The sequence below is a fragment of the Thalassophryne amazonica genome, chromosome 5, assembly GCF_902500255.1.
Source record: "Thalassophryne amazonica chromosome 5, fThaAma1.1, whole genome shotgun sequence".
Taxonomy (NCBI): domain Eukaryota; kingdom Metazoa; phylum Chordata; class Actinopteri; order Batrachoidiformes; family Batrachoididae; genus Thalassophryne; species Thalassophryne amazonica.
The window spans coordinates 110,307,005-110,324,598 of record NC_047107.1 but is presented as its reverse complement, the minus strand read 5'-3'; the positions used below and the strand labels follow the sequence as shown (position 1 = coordinate 110,324,598).

General features: G+C 41.3%; 1 protein-coding gene across 1 annotated transcript in view; it reads left to right on the top strand.

Annotated features, from left to right (window-relative positions):
* The window catches only part of si:dkey-112e17.1, a 114,709-nt gene that overhangs the window by 49,201 nt on the left and 47,914 nt on the right, over positions 1-17,594 (top strand). Inside the window, exon 4 of the mRNA XM_034169603.1 lies at positions 14,876-14,927. Within this exon, the coding sequence (XP_034025494.1) occupies positions 14,876-14,927 (52 nt within the window). The remainder of the gene's footprint in view (positions 1-14,875; positions 14,928-17,594) is intronic.

Below are 17,594 nucleotides of genomic sequence, written 5' to 3'. Positions count from 1 at the left end.
ATTCTGCAAATTGGCTGTTGAAAACAGCTGTAATCACCTCTTGAATCACAGAGGAAGCTGCAGCTGGAGTGTGCACGCGCGAACGGCTCCAGCTGCAGAAAACATTTTGAGCCATCTAAAAAGGTAATTTGACTTGTTTACATTGTCAAGGCTTGATAAAACAGTTGTGTGTTTTTTCCTTCTTGTCTGCAGCTGTTACAGTATTTGTTCCTACGTTTATAACAGATTTAACTTGTTATAATCGTTATTCAGACGAGCTGCGATCTGATGCGACTCGCTGACATCACCACTCACCCTGTTCACTGGTTCTTTACTCTAATCAACTTGTGCAAGTCCAGCAAATGCTCCAGAAGCTGTATTGTTGGTGTGAATAGTGATGCTGAAAGGAGCGAGTGCGCTTCATTTGTGACCACAATGCAGATGCCGTGCACACGCAACACGTGCGCAATGCATTCATGATACACCCGTAATACTGCCGTGATAATCTCAATGCGTCGGATCCGTTTCCTCACTACATGCATTATACAACCGTGATTGTTCATCATATATTCGCTATACATTAATATATCCATAATTCATACTGGGACATTTGTCATTTTTAGCCATTTTTGTTGCGGACGACAACGAACGCCCGAACTTTGTATACTCAATTCATGCGCAGTTAATCCTCTCCCCAGTGGGACAGGGCCCTAAGCTGTGTTTTTACACAAGAAAAAAATAAAATGCAGTAAACTGCACATTTGTGTCTTTTTTTCATGAAAATAACTTATTAAACATCACATATTACACTTTAGTCAGGCCTTTAAAATACTTTTGTGGACTCTTTTTGACGAGAATATTACATCATAACTTTATTACAAGCTCAAACATTGATGTTGCATGATAAAGGCCTTTTAATAATAACTCCAAGAAATAATGGCAAAACTCACATGTAAGTTTAAAAAAAAAAAAAAATTAACTGATTACTACAATAATAGTTAGTTGCAGCCCTAGTTTGTTTTAGGAGTGAGAGCATTTTACAGATTAAATGTGAATAAGACAGTTTTGAGTTTCTCACTGTGCATGTGTTTTCAAAACTGGTGATAGTGTTACTTTGTGCACAGCAGAACAACACTGTCTGTTGCTTTAGGCCCTAATTTTGTATTTTATTGACTGTACAGCCAGCAACACAGCACCCATTTGGTGCATTTACCGGATTAGAACAGATCAAAATACTACAGAAGACCAAGAATTTTTACTTGACAGTTTGAAGTGAGTTTTATTTTTCAGAGGGCTTCATACCCATTATAATTCGCCAGAATATACAAAATTTGACTTGCTCTTTTAAAAAAAATTCTGGGGGAGATCCCCCAGACCCCCCATAATCAATACTGAGATACTATCAAATTCTGTAAATCTAGGTAACACCTCAGTGGTAGCACCCACCTCAATAGCAGGGTGTAGTGGCTGGGTTAAGGCATGCTGGGATATGCTCAACCTAATGTCTTTTATTTTCTTCTCGAAGTAATCCAAGAAGTCCTGTGCTGAAAAGGGAGAACAACCGTGTCGAACAAAAACTTTGAGTTATGCTTGTTTTTGTTGATCAGATCAGAGTAATAGGTCCGCTTTGTAGCCAGTAATGCATGCTTATAGTCTAAGATAGCATCACGCCACGCAAGGTGGAATACTTATAATTTGGAGCTACGCCATTTCCGTTCTAAACCTCTAGCCTTCTGCCTGAGGTCACGCAAGTAACCGTTGAACCAAGGTGACTGTGTTTTAGGAAGGCGTGGTTTTAATAGAGGTGGCGGATTCTTGTTGAGTGTAGTTTTGAGCGTTGAGTTTAAACTATCCACAACACTGTCTACTGATTGGGCATTCTCCAAACATGAAGCAAAGATACCAGGCAGTCTAGCTTCAAATTCAGTCATAGCCGAGGAGTTAATGCGTTGCCGCAGTGATAAATAAAGTTTGTTGTTCTACTAAACACGGCAGCAAAACTATAAACCTAATAAGTGAGTGATAAGAGGCATGATGTCAATATTTGTGACAGCAATACCATGTGCGAGAACCAAATCCAGTATTTCCACTAATGTGCGTCGAGTCCTGAATACATTGTCAAAATCCTAATCCATCCACAATTTCCATAAATGATTTGCAGAGGGGATCAGAAGGCTTATTTATATGAATGTTAAAGTCACCAATAATCAGAATGTTATCTGCATTAGCTGATGAGTTTGAGATGAATGCGCCAAATTCATCTAAAAATTCAAAGTATGGGCCAGGGGGCCTATACACAGTGACAAAATAACATGGCTGATTTTTCTGACACTGGCAGTACGTAGCATTGTGGGCAGAGCAGAGAATCAGATGCTCAAACAAATTATATTTGTGACCCCCAACAGCTGATAAGGTAAACCTAGATTTAGAAATGAGAGCAACATCCTTGCCTTGCTTCACATCACGAGGGATGTGACTAATTGTGTACGCCGGTGGGTAGGCCTCATTTAAGGGAGAGACAACTAAGTTTAAGCCAGGTTTCACATATCCCAATCATATCTAAATGATGATTAGATCATTAATCAAAAATGATTTTGAGGACAGTGATCTTATGTTAATGAGACCCAGACTAAGGACCTCAATGCGGTTGACAGTTAGACTGTTCGGATTTAGGGGTCGTTCCAGAGTAACATATATAAGGTGCCTGGAAGAAGGTTTAGGTTTGAGACATTCCATGCGGATTGTAGGTAGCAGACACAAAATATTTAATATTGCTGGAACAGCCAGCGGGCCATCCTCAAATTCAATGTCATCCAATGTAATAATGGGTATTAAGTTTGCAAAGCCTATCCCTCTATGATTTTTAAGGACATGTCTACGGAAACAGTCTCAACTTGATAAGTTTCTCTCCCTGAAAATCCACTGTCACCACAGTGGGTTTTCTGCACCAATTTCCCTGCTAAGCTAATGGATTCCACACCCACATTTGTCACAAGCCTTGCACGGTCTCTAATCCCCTGTTCTGTGGCCTGTTGTAAAATACCAGTATTACCCTCCCTGTAGAGCTCTATCTACCTACAGGTAGATTTCAGACAGACTTAACTGAAAAATAAACTTTATGAATGACTTTAATGGTGTAAGTGTGGGATGAGGACAAAATGAAACTGGACTTAGCTCACCAACAACTATATCCCACCATTCATCACTGAGCCAAAGTCCCAGCTCCCTTCAAGCAGTCCTTAATTTAGAGTTTGATTGATCAGAGATCCAAGATGTGACTTAGAAATTTCTGAAATGACTGTCTATGAGGTAATGTGTGGAAATTGGAGAAAGAATTGGAGACATTGTCTAACCTGAAAGTACCTAAGGGCTCTGTCACACCTTGACAACTTAGCCAGCGTATGTCGACCTTATTAAAAATACTGGCATATGCTGGCACACGTATAATAAATTATGCAGCTGTCACACCATGACGATTTAGCCAGCGTATGCTGACAGCCCTGTTTCCTCAGAGTGGTTTGTGTCGGTAACACGGTATGATGCATGTCGTAACAGTTAAGTCTGGCTTGATTTATGTTTCCACCACTGGCAGAACCCTTTTGTTTGCCTGGTGGAACACTTAAATATAGACCAGTGCATCATCGAGCGCACGTATGCTGTCGTGCAGCCTTGCCCCTTCCAGACGGAGGCCAAACAGAGTAATTTAACATTATTTTATTTTTGTCTTGTTAGTTCATGGGATTCATTTTCATCATGTGCAGAATGTTGAGTCGACTAATGTTTGTGGTAAACGCTGACATGAATGAATGAGGCGCTGTGACTCTTTCAACTTTCAAAATAAGTTAATTTTCCTGTTGTGCAAAGCGCGGCATGCTCTGGTTCAGGATGAGAAATGCACAGGGAGCAGAAAAACCACTGAAGGATTTGCTTTCAAACATTACCTTTCTTCAGCCACAACAAGGAGCTTAAGGTTTTCAGATGTTCTTTTTCAAAATCAGAATGCTTTATGTGGATAAGTTTTCATCAGGCTGCGATGATGAATCTGACTGAAATGACCAGGTAAGATTAAGACTTTATATTTACTCTTTGTGTGCATGGTTTTAATATTTGTAACAGTCTGAACTGCATGAGGACAGCAAAATGGTAAATGGACTGCATTTATATAGCGCTTTTCCATCTGCATCAGACGCTCAAAGCGCTTTACAATCATGCCTCACATTCACCCCGATGTCAGGGTGCTGCCATACAAGGCGCTCACTACACACCGGGAGCAATAGGGGATTAAAGGCCTTGCCCAATGGGTCCTTAGTGATTTTCCAGTAGGCGGGGATTTGAGCCCATGATCTTCTGGACTCAAGCCCAACACCTTAACCACTAGACCATCACCTCCCCTAAGCAGCTTTCAGTTTTTCAGTCAATCAATGGACAACATTAATGGACGTATTCGACTCATGACAAACTTATAAGACTGTTTCGTGCATGCTTGTGCACGAAACCGTCGCAGTGGAAACACAGTGCGAGGAGCTAGAGCATGTGTAACCACATCTCGCAGCTGCTGTGGAAAAAAAAATACATGCCACCCACGGGATTCGAACCTGCAATTTACAAAAGCTCTGATTGCCAGCCAGAAACGTTACCACTGCGCTACCATCGCAGTCCTATAAAAGGTGTGGAAAAATGCCTGAAATCAACAAGGAGATGAGTTTGTATCGGTCATATGAGCTTGTATCAGTTTCTGTCAGTGTGTGCATAATGTCTGGAGTTGCCTTGACAACAACAGACTGTAGGGGAGGGCAGAAGATAAGAGGGCAGAAGATAAGAGGGCAGAATGGTTCACCAAGGCTGTAGAAATTCTTCTGGAGGAAAACAGCAGGGGGTTTTGATCTTCGGAGGCTGCTAAGCCTGCCATGTTTAGGGTTGAGCAGAGAAACACATTTGCAGCTCCTCTGACTGACCAAATCCAATTAATGAGTATTCCCTGGTCTCCGACATCTTCCTTTGCAAGGTGTACATTTGTTCCAAGATGTTAGTTATCCAACTTACGCCTGAGTTCAAGGGTTAACGTAGTCTGAGACTGTATCGCCTTGCCCAACTCATTAATCATGATGGACAGGTGAGGGGTTGTGGTTCTGGTAGCAGCCGTCTTGCCAATTTTCCGGTAGGTCAGGGCAGCACATAAGCCAATAAGTACCAGCCCTCCCACAATAAAACCAAATATAAATAAGTCTTCGATGTCCTCATCAGAGAGTGGTAACAAGCATGCAACACACCACTTCTCCCATGCGTCGAGAACAAACCCGCAGGGTAGGTTCCATATGGGCATGCAGGGTCCCCCAGCTGTGATTTCCTTGTTGAAAAAATGGTGTCAATAGTGTTCAGAGACCAGCTGATCAATTCACTGGTTAATCCAAATATAGTTCGAAGAATTCAGTCTGGTGAAGTTGGGACTTTTGAAGGTCGGAGCAGAGATACAAAAGCACAGAGGGAGAGGAGAGAGGAGGAGATGCGACCGCCCTCACCGGAGTCTTAAGCTTACACGTACTGCATACGATTCCTGCTTCCTGATATTTCGTTTTGGGAATAAGTGGGGTAAAATGGGCAGACAAAAGACCGAGACAAAAGATACCGAGATACCTGGTACCAGAATGGGAGATCTTAAATGGCAAATCAGCTTGCTGGAGTTGCAGAGTTGCTGCATTAATCGGATAAGGATAACTTTTCTGATGAATTATTTTATTACCATGAGAATGAACTGAAATGATCTAAAATAGAGAGAATACTCAGAGTAAATGTGTGGTCAGTCACATACAGCAAACCAGCTGCATATAATGATAGCCTGTGATCAACATTATTATGGACAACACCATTAAATGATGGACATGACCTTAATGCAATGGACAGTGGTTCAGTGGCCAAAGCAAAAACAGATGGTAATAAAGGGCAACCCTGACCTGTGTCACACTCTAATATGAAATATTCAGTGTAAATATTATTTGTGCAAATAAACACTTGTGGAGATCTGTTTAATAATTTAACACAACTAACAAAGTTATCACCAAAAGCATTTTTTTTTTTAAACTGCAAACAAATACGCCCAGTCAACCCTATCAAATGCCTTCTTAGCATCCAATGAAATTACAATGTCTGGTGAATTTGAAGGAGTTGAATAAAATACATTTAGTAGAGTGAGAGTAAAATAAATGACGACCCTTAATAAAGCCATTTTGTTCTTCAGAAATTATACTGAGCAGAATTTCTCTAACTAAATAGCAAGAATCTTGGCCAGTACTTTGACATCAGCATTTAACAAAGCTAGAGGTCTATAAGAACTGCAGGAAGTAGGAACTTTATCAGTCTTTAAAGGGAGAGATATTCAAGCCTGTCAGTGTGGGAGGTAGCACACCCTTTTCCAAGGATTCATTAAACACAGGCAAAAACAAGGGTACTAATTATCATTAAATTTCATTAAAAACTCTATTATAAATCCATCGGGACCTGTAGCTTTATTAGATTGCATAGCTTCAATAATTAATCGGCCGATAGTCGAACCTCTGATTGAGGAACAATGCGGGTGGCGTCCTGGTCGTGGAACAACTGACCAGCTCTTCACTCTCATAAGGATCTTGGAGGGGTCTGGGAGTATGTCCATCCAGTCTACATGTCTTTTGTGGACTTGAAGACGTATAATCAGGTACCCCGGGAGATATTGTGGGTGGTACTGCGGGACTATGGAATGAGGGGGTCCCTTCTTAGGGCCATCCAATCTCTGTTCAAATGGCAACTTTCTGGCTTTAAGAAACTCCATAAGAAATCAGGAAAAAAAATTGTGGCAGTCGGTAACGGTTACTTTTTTAGACCAAGCAGAGGGAAAAAAATATGGAATCACTCAATTCTGAGGAAAAAATTATGGAATCATGAAAAACAAAAGAACGTTTCAACACATCACTAGTATTTTGTTGCACCACCTCTGGCTTTTATAACAGCTTGCAGTCTCTGAGGCATGGACTTAATGAGTGACAAACAGTACTCTTCATCAATCTGGCTCCAACTTTCTCTGATTGCTGTTGCCAGATCAGCTTTGCAGGTTGGAGCCTTGTCATGGACCATTTTCTTCAACTTCCACCAAAGATTTTCAATTTGATTAAGATCCGGACTGTTTGCAGGCCATGACATTGACCCTATGTGTCTTTTTGCAAGGAATGTTTTCACAGTTTTTGCTCTATGGCAAGATGCATCATCATCTTGAAAAATGATTTCATCATCCCCAAACATCCTTTTAATTGATGGGATAAGAAAGGTGTCCAAAATATCAACATAAACTTGTGCATTTATTGATGATGTAATGACAGTCATCTCCCCAGTGCCTTTACCTGACATGCAGCCCCATATCATCAATGACTGTGGAAATTTACATGTTCTCTTCAGGCAGTCATCTTTATAAATCTCATTGGAACGGCACCAAACAAAAGTTCCAGCATCATCACCTTGCCCAATGCAGATTCGAGATTCATCACTGAATATGACTTTCATCCAGTCATCCACAGTCCATGATTGCTTTTCTTTAGCCCATTGTAACCTTGTTTTTTTCTGTTTAGGTGTTAATGATGGCTTTTGTTTAGCTTTTCTGTATGTAAATCCCATTTCCTTTAGGCGGTTTCTTACAGTTCGGTCACAGACGTTGACTCCAGTTTCCTCCCATTCGTTCCTCATTTGTTTGTTGTGCATTTTCGATTTCTGAGACATATTGCTTTAAGTTTTCTGTCTTGACGCTTTGATGTCTTCCTTGGTCTACCAGTATGTTTGCCTTTACAAACAACATGGGAAGGTTGTTATTTGGTCCAGAGTTTAGACACAGCTTACTGTGAACAACCAACATTTTTTGCAACATTGCGTGATGATTTACGCTCTTTTAAGAGTTTGATAATCCTCTCCTTTGTTTCAATTGACATCTCTCGTGTTGGAGCCATGATTCATGTCAGTCCACTTGGTGCAACAGCTCTCCAAGGTGTGATCACTCCTAGATGCAGACTAATGAGCAGATCTGATTTGATGCAGATGTTAGTTTTGGGGATGAAAATTTACAGGGTGATTCCATAATTTATTCCTCAGAATTGAGTGAGTCCATAATTTTTTCCTCTGCTTGGTCTAAAAAAAGTAACCGTTACTGACTGCCGCAATTTTTTTTTCCTGATTTCTTATAGTGTTTCTTAAAGCCAGAAAGTTGCCATTTGAATTGACTTTAGTTTTGTGTCATGTCTGTGATCTGCTTTTTTTTCTACAAAATTAAACAACTGAATGAACATCCTCCGAGGCCGGTGATTCCATAATTATTGCCAGGGGTTGTAGTAGAGAAATCCACGTCATCAAATTTAGGTGCGTAGACATTTACCAACAACACGATCACTTGCATTAGTGTGCCCACAACGATAAAGTATCTGCAATAAAACTCAATAGCAAGAAACTTTTTTTTTGTTTATTGAAATAGCCACACCCCTAGCTTCATTATTAACGTTAGAATGATGGACCTAACCTGTTCATGAAAAACGAAGTCTATGGTGATCATTAAGCCTAAAATGAGTCTCCTGTAAAAATACAATGCCAGAATTAAGATGTTTCAGATGTATAAAAACCTTTACCTTTTCGGTAATGTATAAAAATGTCACCCAACTTTAATCTTCACATTGTATGCCTTGGTGTCGTCTGCTGAAACAGTCTTTTTTTTTTTTTACACCTTTGTAGCTGATCTTCAGTCAGGCAGGGTAAAAGAGACCATAGCACACCACCTCCATGCCACGTAGCTGCTGTCTAACTTTGTTAAAAGCTGCTCAGCCCACTTTAACAGTATGGTCGGGAAAAACGGAGATCCTAGTATCACCAGTGGACAGCTGTTGACTCACTTTTACATGCTGAGCCGTGGTCACTCGCCGGGTCAGGGGCTTCGGCTAGAAGGCTTGGTGCGATCCATCCAGCAGCAGCTCGTTGTTAATGACCTCCTATTTTTCAATAGAGTGTAGTAGATATCAGTGTACTCTACCAAATGGCTGAGCTGACGATTAAAGGGTTTAAGCAGGGCCGCAATGGTGGATGTATCAGTGACCGTGTCCTGTGGAACCCCCACTACTCTTATGTTGTTCCAACGAGATCTCGACTCCAAGGTCCTCACACTTCTTTTCCAACATGAAAAACTCCACCGTTAGCTGTTCAACTGTAGCACTCAGTTCAGCCACGTCATCTGCGCGAGCAGAAGGTGATAAGGAGGCCAGTTTGGCATCTGAAGCAGTTCATTTACAAGCTGTTTTCACTGACTGTGCGTCCGCTCTGATCGTGGATAAATCGTCTCCCAAAGCTGGTTGGAAGCTCAGCTTTTAAAATTTGCGCAGTGTGCCGTTGTAAAGTGGCTAGGAGCTCTAATCAGGGATCCCAGACGTCCGCTATTTAGCGGTATTCTGCTATTTTTTTTTTTTGTTTTAGCCAAGATGATAAAACATTTCTTTTGATGGGTGAAAAGATGACCAGAATGCGTATTGCTTGTGCCGACAAGCTTTCGTATGTTTTGGTCGGTGTCATTTGCTTCCGTTGACATTCGTGATCGCTCGGGAGTAAAATACCACGAGACTGTGCGTGATAAAATGAGAAAACAGAAATAGTAGCTCCCTTGCCGCATTTTTCACTAGAAAACGTGCTAAACATCGTCACATTTTTAGGTATATTATATGTTTAATAGGTTAAAATACAGTTTGGGTTTGGTATCACAGTGTTTTTGTTTTCATATAATAATAATAATGTGTTGCTCGCTCGGGCGAGCACGCGAGTATTCATATTGTAAGATGTCATGGAAGAAAGACATCCTCCATAAGAGAGACAGCGGGACGGTGACAGCACTGGATGCAGAGATAAAGAATTCGTGGAATTGGTCATGGTTGGGAAAAAGTCAACAGATGCCCGCTTTCAGATTTCATTTTCAAACACAAAGATCCGGGGAAAGCCTTTGTAGTCTGTGCGATGGAAAGGTGATAAACTATGGTGGCAAAGGTTGGCTGTCACTGAAACAACATTGCGATGGAAGCAAGCACGTTGAGAAGAAGAGATTGAGAAAACAGAATTACAAACTACCTGGTGAGTTATTTTCATAAGTTACAATTCTTAGTAAGGAATGATAGGGCATATATACTACTGTTGGCCAGTGCTCTTGAAACAAAAGCTCATGCAAACGGTGGCCAAGAAACTTTCCAAAAAGGCACTGCTTAAACATCAAAAGAAAGAGAAAGCCAGTTAAGTCAGAGAAGCCAAGGAAAAGATCATCAGATTCCACTGCAGTACAATCTATCAAAAAAAAGAAAGATTTAAATCCAAATGTGTCAAGTTTTTACTATACATCATGTACATTTGTATATGGCTATCATATATTCATGCCTTGTAGTGATATAGTGAAGAGATTTTCAAGCGAATCAAAACATTGAACTAATGAAATAAACAATGGATGTTGAACATTTTGGCATTGTTTATATTCAATGATATGGTGAAGTGAATGGCTCAACAGAAACAATGAACATTTGAAATGAACTATGGATGCTGTTGTACATTCTTGGAATGGCTAATATTGATATGGTGATATTTTCTCAACAAAACACTGAGCTATTGATGCAGTGGTACAGTTGCATGAAAAAGAAGTGTAGCTCACAGTTTATGGCATCTAATAGAAACCACTGGTAAGTTTTCTTGCATTTTTGCAAAATTGATATCAAGGAAATGTCTTCAAAAGTACCTTGAAATGTAAAAATCGCTTCAGCTTCAGGGTGCGTTGCCCCCTTGACCCCCAGCTAATATTTTCCTGTTCCTCTATTTTATTTTTACCAGGCTGGGATCCCTGTCTCAGTTCAAGGCATCAGCGTCTATCTTGCAGCCCTGACCGCGGCGAGGTCAAGCTAGTGGGTGGAGAAGTAGTACCTGAGGTCGTGGTCAGTACCAGAGGGGCAGGTCTTTGTTGTATTGTTATGGCATCTGTTTTCATGCTTTTACCAGCCATAATACCCTTTAAAAAGGAATAAATACTCAACAAAACTGAATGGGGTAACTTTCAAAAGTAGAGTTTCTGAAAGTGCAATAAATAACAATTTAGTCCCAATTCTGTGGGAGCCTCTAAACTCACAACCTACTCCATTGGCTGCTCAACAGCCCCCTCCCCCAATTTTACAACTGTTTAATGCCCCTGCACAATGAAGTGGAAGGGGTGCATACCATTTCTGGCTGGTATTTTGGGACAGGATAGAGGAAGGTTCCTTTTGACAATGGTTGTCATCCAATATGGCCACGAAAAACACATGCTGATTTTTTTTTTTTTTTTTTTCTCGTAAGTAAAGAACACCGCATCTGACTGAAACTATTTCTTGGTGATCTATTGAGGGAGGCTAGAAGAAGTGTTGTCTTGAAAATGGGTGTCAATATTATGCCACGTATCAATTTTAAAGCAGAAAACTTTTTGGTGTTTAAATAATTCCAAGACTTAATTATCACCACTATGACACCATACATATACTCAACAAAAATATAAACGCAACACTTTTTGTTTGCTCCCATTTTGTATGAGATGAACTCAAAGATCTAAAACTTTTTCCACATACACAATATCACCATTTCCCTCAAATATTGTTCACAAACCAGTCTAAATCTGTGATAGTGAGCACTTCTCCTTTGCTGAGATAATCCATCCCACCTCACAGGTGTGCCATATCAAGATGCTGATTAGACACCATGATTAGTGCACAGGTGTGCCTTAGACTGCCCACAATAAAAGGCCACTCTGAAAGGTGCAGTTTTGTTTTATTGGGGGGGGATACCAGTCAGTATCTGGTGTGACCACCACTTGCCTCATGCAGTGCAACACATCTCCTTCGCATCATCCGTGAAGAGAACACCTCTCCAACGTGCCAAACACCAGCGAATGTGAGCATTTGCCCACTCAAGTCGGTTACGACGACGAACTGGAGTCAGGTCGAGACCCCGATGAGGACGACAAGCATGCAGATGAGCTTCCCTGAAACGGTTTCTGACAGTTTGTGCAGAAATTCTTTGGTTATGCAAACCGATTGTTTCAGCAGCTGTCCGAGTGGCTGGTCTCAGACGATCTTGGAGGTGAACATGCTGGATGTGGAGGTCCTGGGCTGGTGTGGTTACACGTGGTCTGCGGTTGTGAGGCTGGTTGGATGTACTGCAGAATTCCCTGAAACGCCTTTGGAGACGGCTTATGGTAGAGAAATGAACATTCAATACATGAGCAACAGCTCTGGTTGACATTTCTGCTGTCAGCATGCCAATTGCACGCTCCCTCAAATCTTGCGACATCTGTAGCATTGTGCTGTGTGATAAAACTGCACCTTTCAGAGTGGCCTTTTATTGTGGGCAGTCTAAGGCACACCTGTGCACTAATCATGGTGTCTAATCAGCATCTTGATATGGCACACCTGGAGGTGGGATGGATTATCTCAGCAAAGGAGAAGTGCTCACTATCACAGATTTAGACTGGTTTGTGAACAATATTTGAGGGAAATGGTGATATTGTGTATGTGGAAAAGTTTTAGATCTTTGAGTTCATCTCATACAAAATGAGAGCAAAACCAAAAGTGTTGCGTTTATATTTTGTTGAGTACGAGGTCTGTTAGAAAACTATCTGACCATTTTATTTTTTAAAAAAACTATATGGATTTGAATCATGTGCGCTTGCATCAGCCAAGCTTGAACCTTTGTGCGCATGCGTGAGTTTTTTCACGCCTGTCGGTTGCGTCATTCGCCTGTGAGCATGCTTTGAGTGAGCAGTGGTCCACCCCCCTCGTCGGATTTTATTGTGAGGAAAATGTCTGAACGATTTGGAGCTTTGCTGCATCAAATTTTTCCAGAAACTGTGAGAGGCCTCCAGGTGGAAACCATTCGGAAGATTCAGACGGCTTTCAGGGACGATTCTATGGGGATCACACAGATTAAGGAGTGTTACAATCGGTTTAAAGACGGCGCACAATGGCAGAGGGCGCGCCGCGCTCCGAGCGGCGATCGACAGGCTGAAACGACCAGATCATTTCCAAACTGAACGCTGTTGATCCGGGACGTCGTCTGACTACTACAGAAATGGCAGAAGAGGTGGACATACCACTTTTTCGGTACATTCCGCTGTTACAGGAGTTTTTGTCATGGAAAGAGGAGCGGCGGAATTTGCCACAGAGCCGCTAATGGCGCGGGACAAAAGCACCTCCGTGTTGGTCTCACAGGACATGCCCTGACATGCCCAGCTCTTGCACCATTCGGAAGATTCAGACGGCTTTCGGTGGCTTTTCGGTCGTGTGACTATCTGAGAAATTGTGGACGAGCTGGACATGCCACAACATGTGCGGAGGAATTCGCACGTGGGGACGGAGCCGCTCATGGCGGAGAACAAAAAGCAACGCCATGATGAAGCCTCACAGGACAGTGGTAAGGAAAAAAAACTCCCTCTGATGATTGAGGAAGAAACCTCAAGCAGACCAGACTCGGAGGGGTGACCAACTCCTTAGGCCATTCTAACAGTTACAAAGTTTTTACAGTTTCACAAAACTGAAGAAATGGAAAACATGAAATCAAAACATCTGCTGCATCAGCTTCAGGCATGATATCTCATGGTCAGCCCAGCATCCTGTGATTCATAGCCACCAATCATGTGTGACGCCCTCCGCACCTCGGACAGAGAGAAAAAGAGCAGAATCAGTCAGTTGGAAAAACCACACCTAAGGTATAATTCATCAGTAGTAAATCAACAGGAAAGCAGAGAGAATACTAAGGTGATCGCCGGCTGCTAGCCCTAAGCTTCTGTGGTCAAGGGCAGAAAAAATAGCAGACTTTAATGAGCCTGGAGGAAACTCATGCAGATACGAGGAGACATGCAAACTTCACACAGAAAGGAACTGGGCATGGGTGGAATCGAATCACAGACCTTCTTTCTGTGAGGCAAGTGTGCTAACCACTGAGCCTCCATGCTGCACGGGTGATTAAGTCTTTCCAAGTAGTTGCAGGTCTTCCTGTGACTGACGGCTAGCGTGAGTAGCCATGTTGTGTAAGTGCTGAATCACATTTTTGGTATTACGTGATCTTGATGGAATTTGGTGCATCTGTTGCAAACAATGAATGAAACATTAATGGGAAGTGGCCACGGTTATGTTGTAGCTATACTGGTACATGAGTTCCCCCCATATCATTCACATTTAGCCACCAGTGTGCAACAGCAGCCACCCCTCCAAGGAACGTACCGTATATTTTTATGTACAGTGTGTCATCAAAGATGGAGAAGGTCTGGGAATTTGATTGTTTCTTTCTGTCTCCATGTGGCTGCTTTGTATCTGTGATATCTTAATAAAGACTTGGTGTATCAAGGTGAAACTTGATACAGAAGGTCACCCCACTAAGATCTTGGAGAATTTTGATGTTGGGCATGTTTTGATTGTAATTGCGGCCACTAGAGGGTGGTGTCTCAGAAACTAGGTGTGTGATAGAATACCTGAAGAACTTTAGGGATCGTGATGAAATTTGCTATCATAGATTTTACTTTGATTTCTCACAAGTTTGAGGTTGGGCTCAGTTATGAAGGTTTGGAACAGAGTGTCGTGTTGATGTTTCCAAATTTGTAGCAATTGTATTTTTAAGGTTTGTGCAACTAGATTGCTAGAAAAACAATTATTTTACAAATGATTAAAACAATTGCACCAGACATACAAGTGCATTTTGTGTAGTTGTGTATAATGGTGTTTTTTCTTACACCAGTAGTCAAATGAGGTGGGTTGTCTACTTGCGAGGATACTGGCAAAAATGAAGGACTGTTTTGAAAAAAAAAATCTGTAATTATAAACAAAAGCTCTGTGGTCATCTTGTTTTCCAGGCAAAATCTGTGTCCAAAAAGATCCAGCTCCTGTCCAGCCACCAACTCTGAGGTAAGGTCACGACTGTACACTTTACTCATTCTCCCAAATCTTACTTCTCTCCACTTGCCCTACTTCAGGGGTCTTGAACACATTTCATAATGCAGACACATTGTACCTCACCAACAAATGAATGCTGTTTCTCTTCTAGGGTGGAAATTGACCTTCTGGTGCAGTGAATGTGATGTTCTGCAGAGCACGTTTCATACACTATCCCAGATTTTTACATTCTGATAAACCACTAAAAGAAAAAAAATTCTATGTCAGTCTTGTTAAATTGTGTGCGGAAGATAAGAACAGCTGTGCAGTTGAAGGAAGCACAGAGGTCAAATAAATTAACTGAGGCAGTCGGCTAATTGTAGATAGTGCAAAACTAGTGACATTTAAACACTTAAGGAGGAGAGCATATCTCACCCATATTGGCCTCTCTTCATTGGCTTCCTGTTAATTCTAGAATAGAATTTAAAATTCTTCTTCTTACTTATAAGGTTTTTTGAATAATCAGGTCCCTCTTATCTTAGGGACCTCGTAGTACCATATCACCCCAATAGAGCGCTTCGCTCTCAGACTGCAGGCTTACTTGTAGTTCCTAGGGTTTGTAAGAGGTAGAATGGGAGGCAGAGCCTTCAGCTTTCAGGCTCCTCTCCTGTGGAACCAGCTCCCAATTCAGATCAGGGAGACAGACACCCTCTCTACTTTTAAGATTAGGCTTAAAAACTTTCCTTTTTGCTAAAGCTTATAGTTAGGGCTGGATCAGGTGACCCTGAACCATCCCTTAGTTATGCTGCTACAGACGTAGACTGCTGGGGGGTTCCATGATGCACTGTTTCTTTCTCTTTTTGCTCCGTATGCACCACTCTGCATTTAATCAATTAGTGATCGATCTCTGCTCCCCTCCACAGCATGTCTTTTCCTGGTTCTCTCCCTCAGCCCCAACCAGTCCCAGCAGAAGACTGCCCTCCCTGAGCCTGGTTCTGCTGGGGGTTTCTTCCTGTTAAAAGGGAGTTTTTCCTTCCCACTGTAGCCAAGTGCTTGCTCACAGGGGGTCGTTTTGACCGTTGGGGTTTTACATAATTATTGTATGGCCTGCCTTACAATATAAAGCGCCTGGGCAACTGTTTGTTGTGATTTGGCGCTATATAAAAAAATTGATTGATTGATTAAGCCAAGTGCAACATGCTAACAAAAGTTTGGGATTGAGGATGCAGGATTCACCCTGTCTGTAACCTCCACCACCCGCCGGCGGGCGGTTTTACGCAAATTAGTTTTAAGTCCGAAACTGCACAGTATATATGAAAACAATTACAACTTGTTATACCTCTTTGGAATCAGGACACCTCAAAGAAAGTGACCACATAATCCAAACAAAGTCAACTATCCACCACAAAAGCCAATAACCAATAATTTATGATGAATTTACGATTCATAATTTAGAACTTCTTACCTTGTCCGGTGTTCTGAAGGTCCATATCAGTCCAAATCTGGGCATGACTGGGCTCATTTTGTCCGTAACAATCCACGGAAAAAGAATATGTAGTTGTATTTTCCATAAAGTAAGACTGTTTGAAGAAAGAATCCATCAAAGTACATTTTTGTCATGTTTTTGTAAAAAAAAAAAAAAGAGGAAAAAAACAAGCGTGTTTATCATTATTGTACACCAGCTGATGCCATGACTGAGTTACGACAGGTACACTTGATTTCCTACTGCTCTTGGCTTCAAAATGGCACCATGATTGGGGTTGTCGGTGCACGGAGTCACCCGGCAGAGCCCTTTGACCAAAACAAGCGCTCCATAAGGACAACTGCGTAATGCCTGTTATCCAGTCGGCGCACGAAAAAATAAGTCACTTGTGGAGCATTTGGGCTACGTAGGGTTGTAGAACAGGAAATAAGCTTTCCAATGCATTATGGGACTTGTAGTCATGCATCCAGAGGCCACTGCTATAACTGTGCATAACAGGCCAGGCGGAGGTCAGAACGCATGTGGGGTATTAGAAAGTGCATAGTCACAATGCAAAATATGAATATTTGAAGAAAAAAAAAAAAGTGCTAGAATTGAAATTTGTAGCTACCAAAACATGAAAATGTGTGTTTTCTTTTTTTTTTTTTTTTTTTTTTTTTTTTTTAATGGTCTAAGAAGACATATAATGCAAATAAAGCAATTTGGCACATTTTGGCACAAAATTGGACCAATTGTGCCGAATGGACTATTTCTCACAAAACGTCTCATTGAAGCAAAATACTTATGACTAGAGACCTGTTATTTCACACAGTTGTTGCCAACAACAGGAAACAACAGTTGTAGTGAGTAGGGATTGGGGAATGTCTGCTGTAAAGTATGTCCAAGCTAAAGACTTTGGACATACGCTTTTTTTTTTTTCTTTTTTGATATTAAAAACTAACATTTTTTGGCATGTTTGAAATGATATAGGTAATAGGTAAAGTTATGTAGCACTCACATGGTTGTTATACACATCTTCAGAAACTAGAGATCCAGATCTTTAAAACGAGCCATATCATAAGCATGTGGGAGGTAAAATACTGTTTTAGTGAGCAATGGCACTTGGGTATGCAAGACCATTATGCACAAGACAAAAACAGGCAGATGTTAGCTTAAATAGACAGTTTGAGAATGTCAGGTACAAAGTTACCAATGAAAATGATCTGTGATACCCTGAT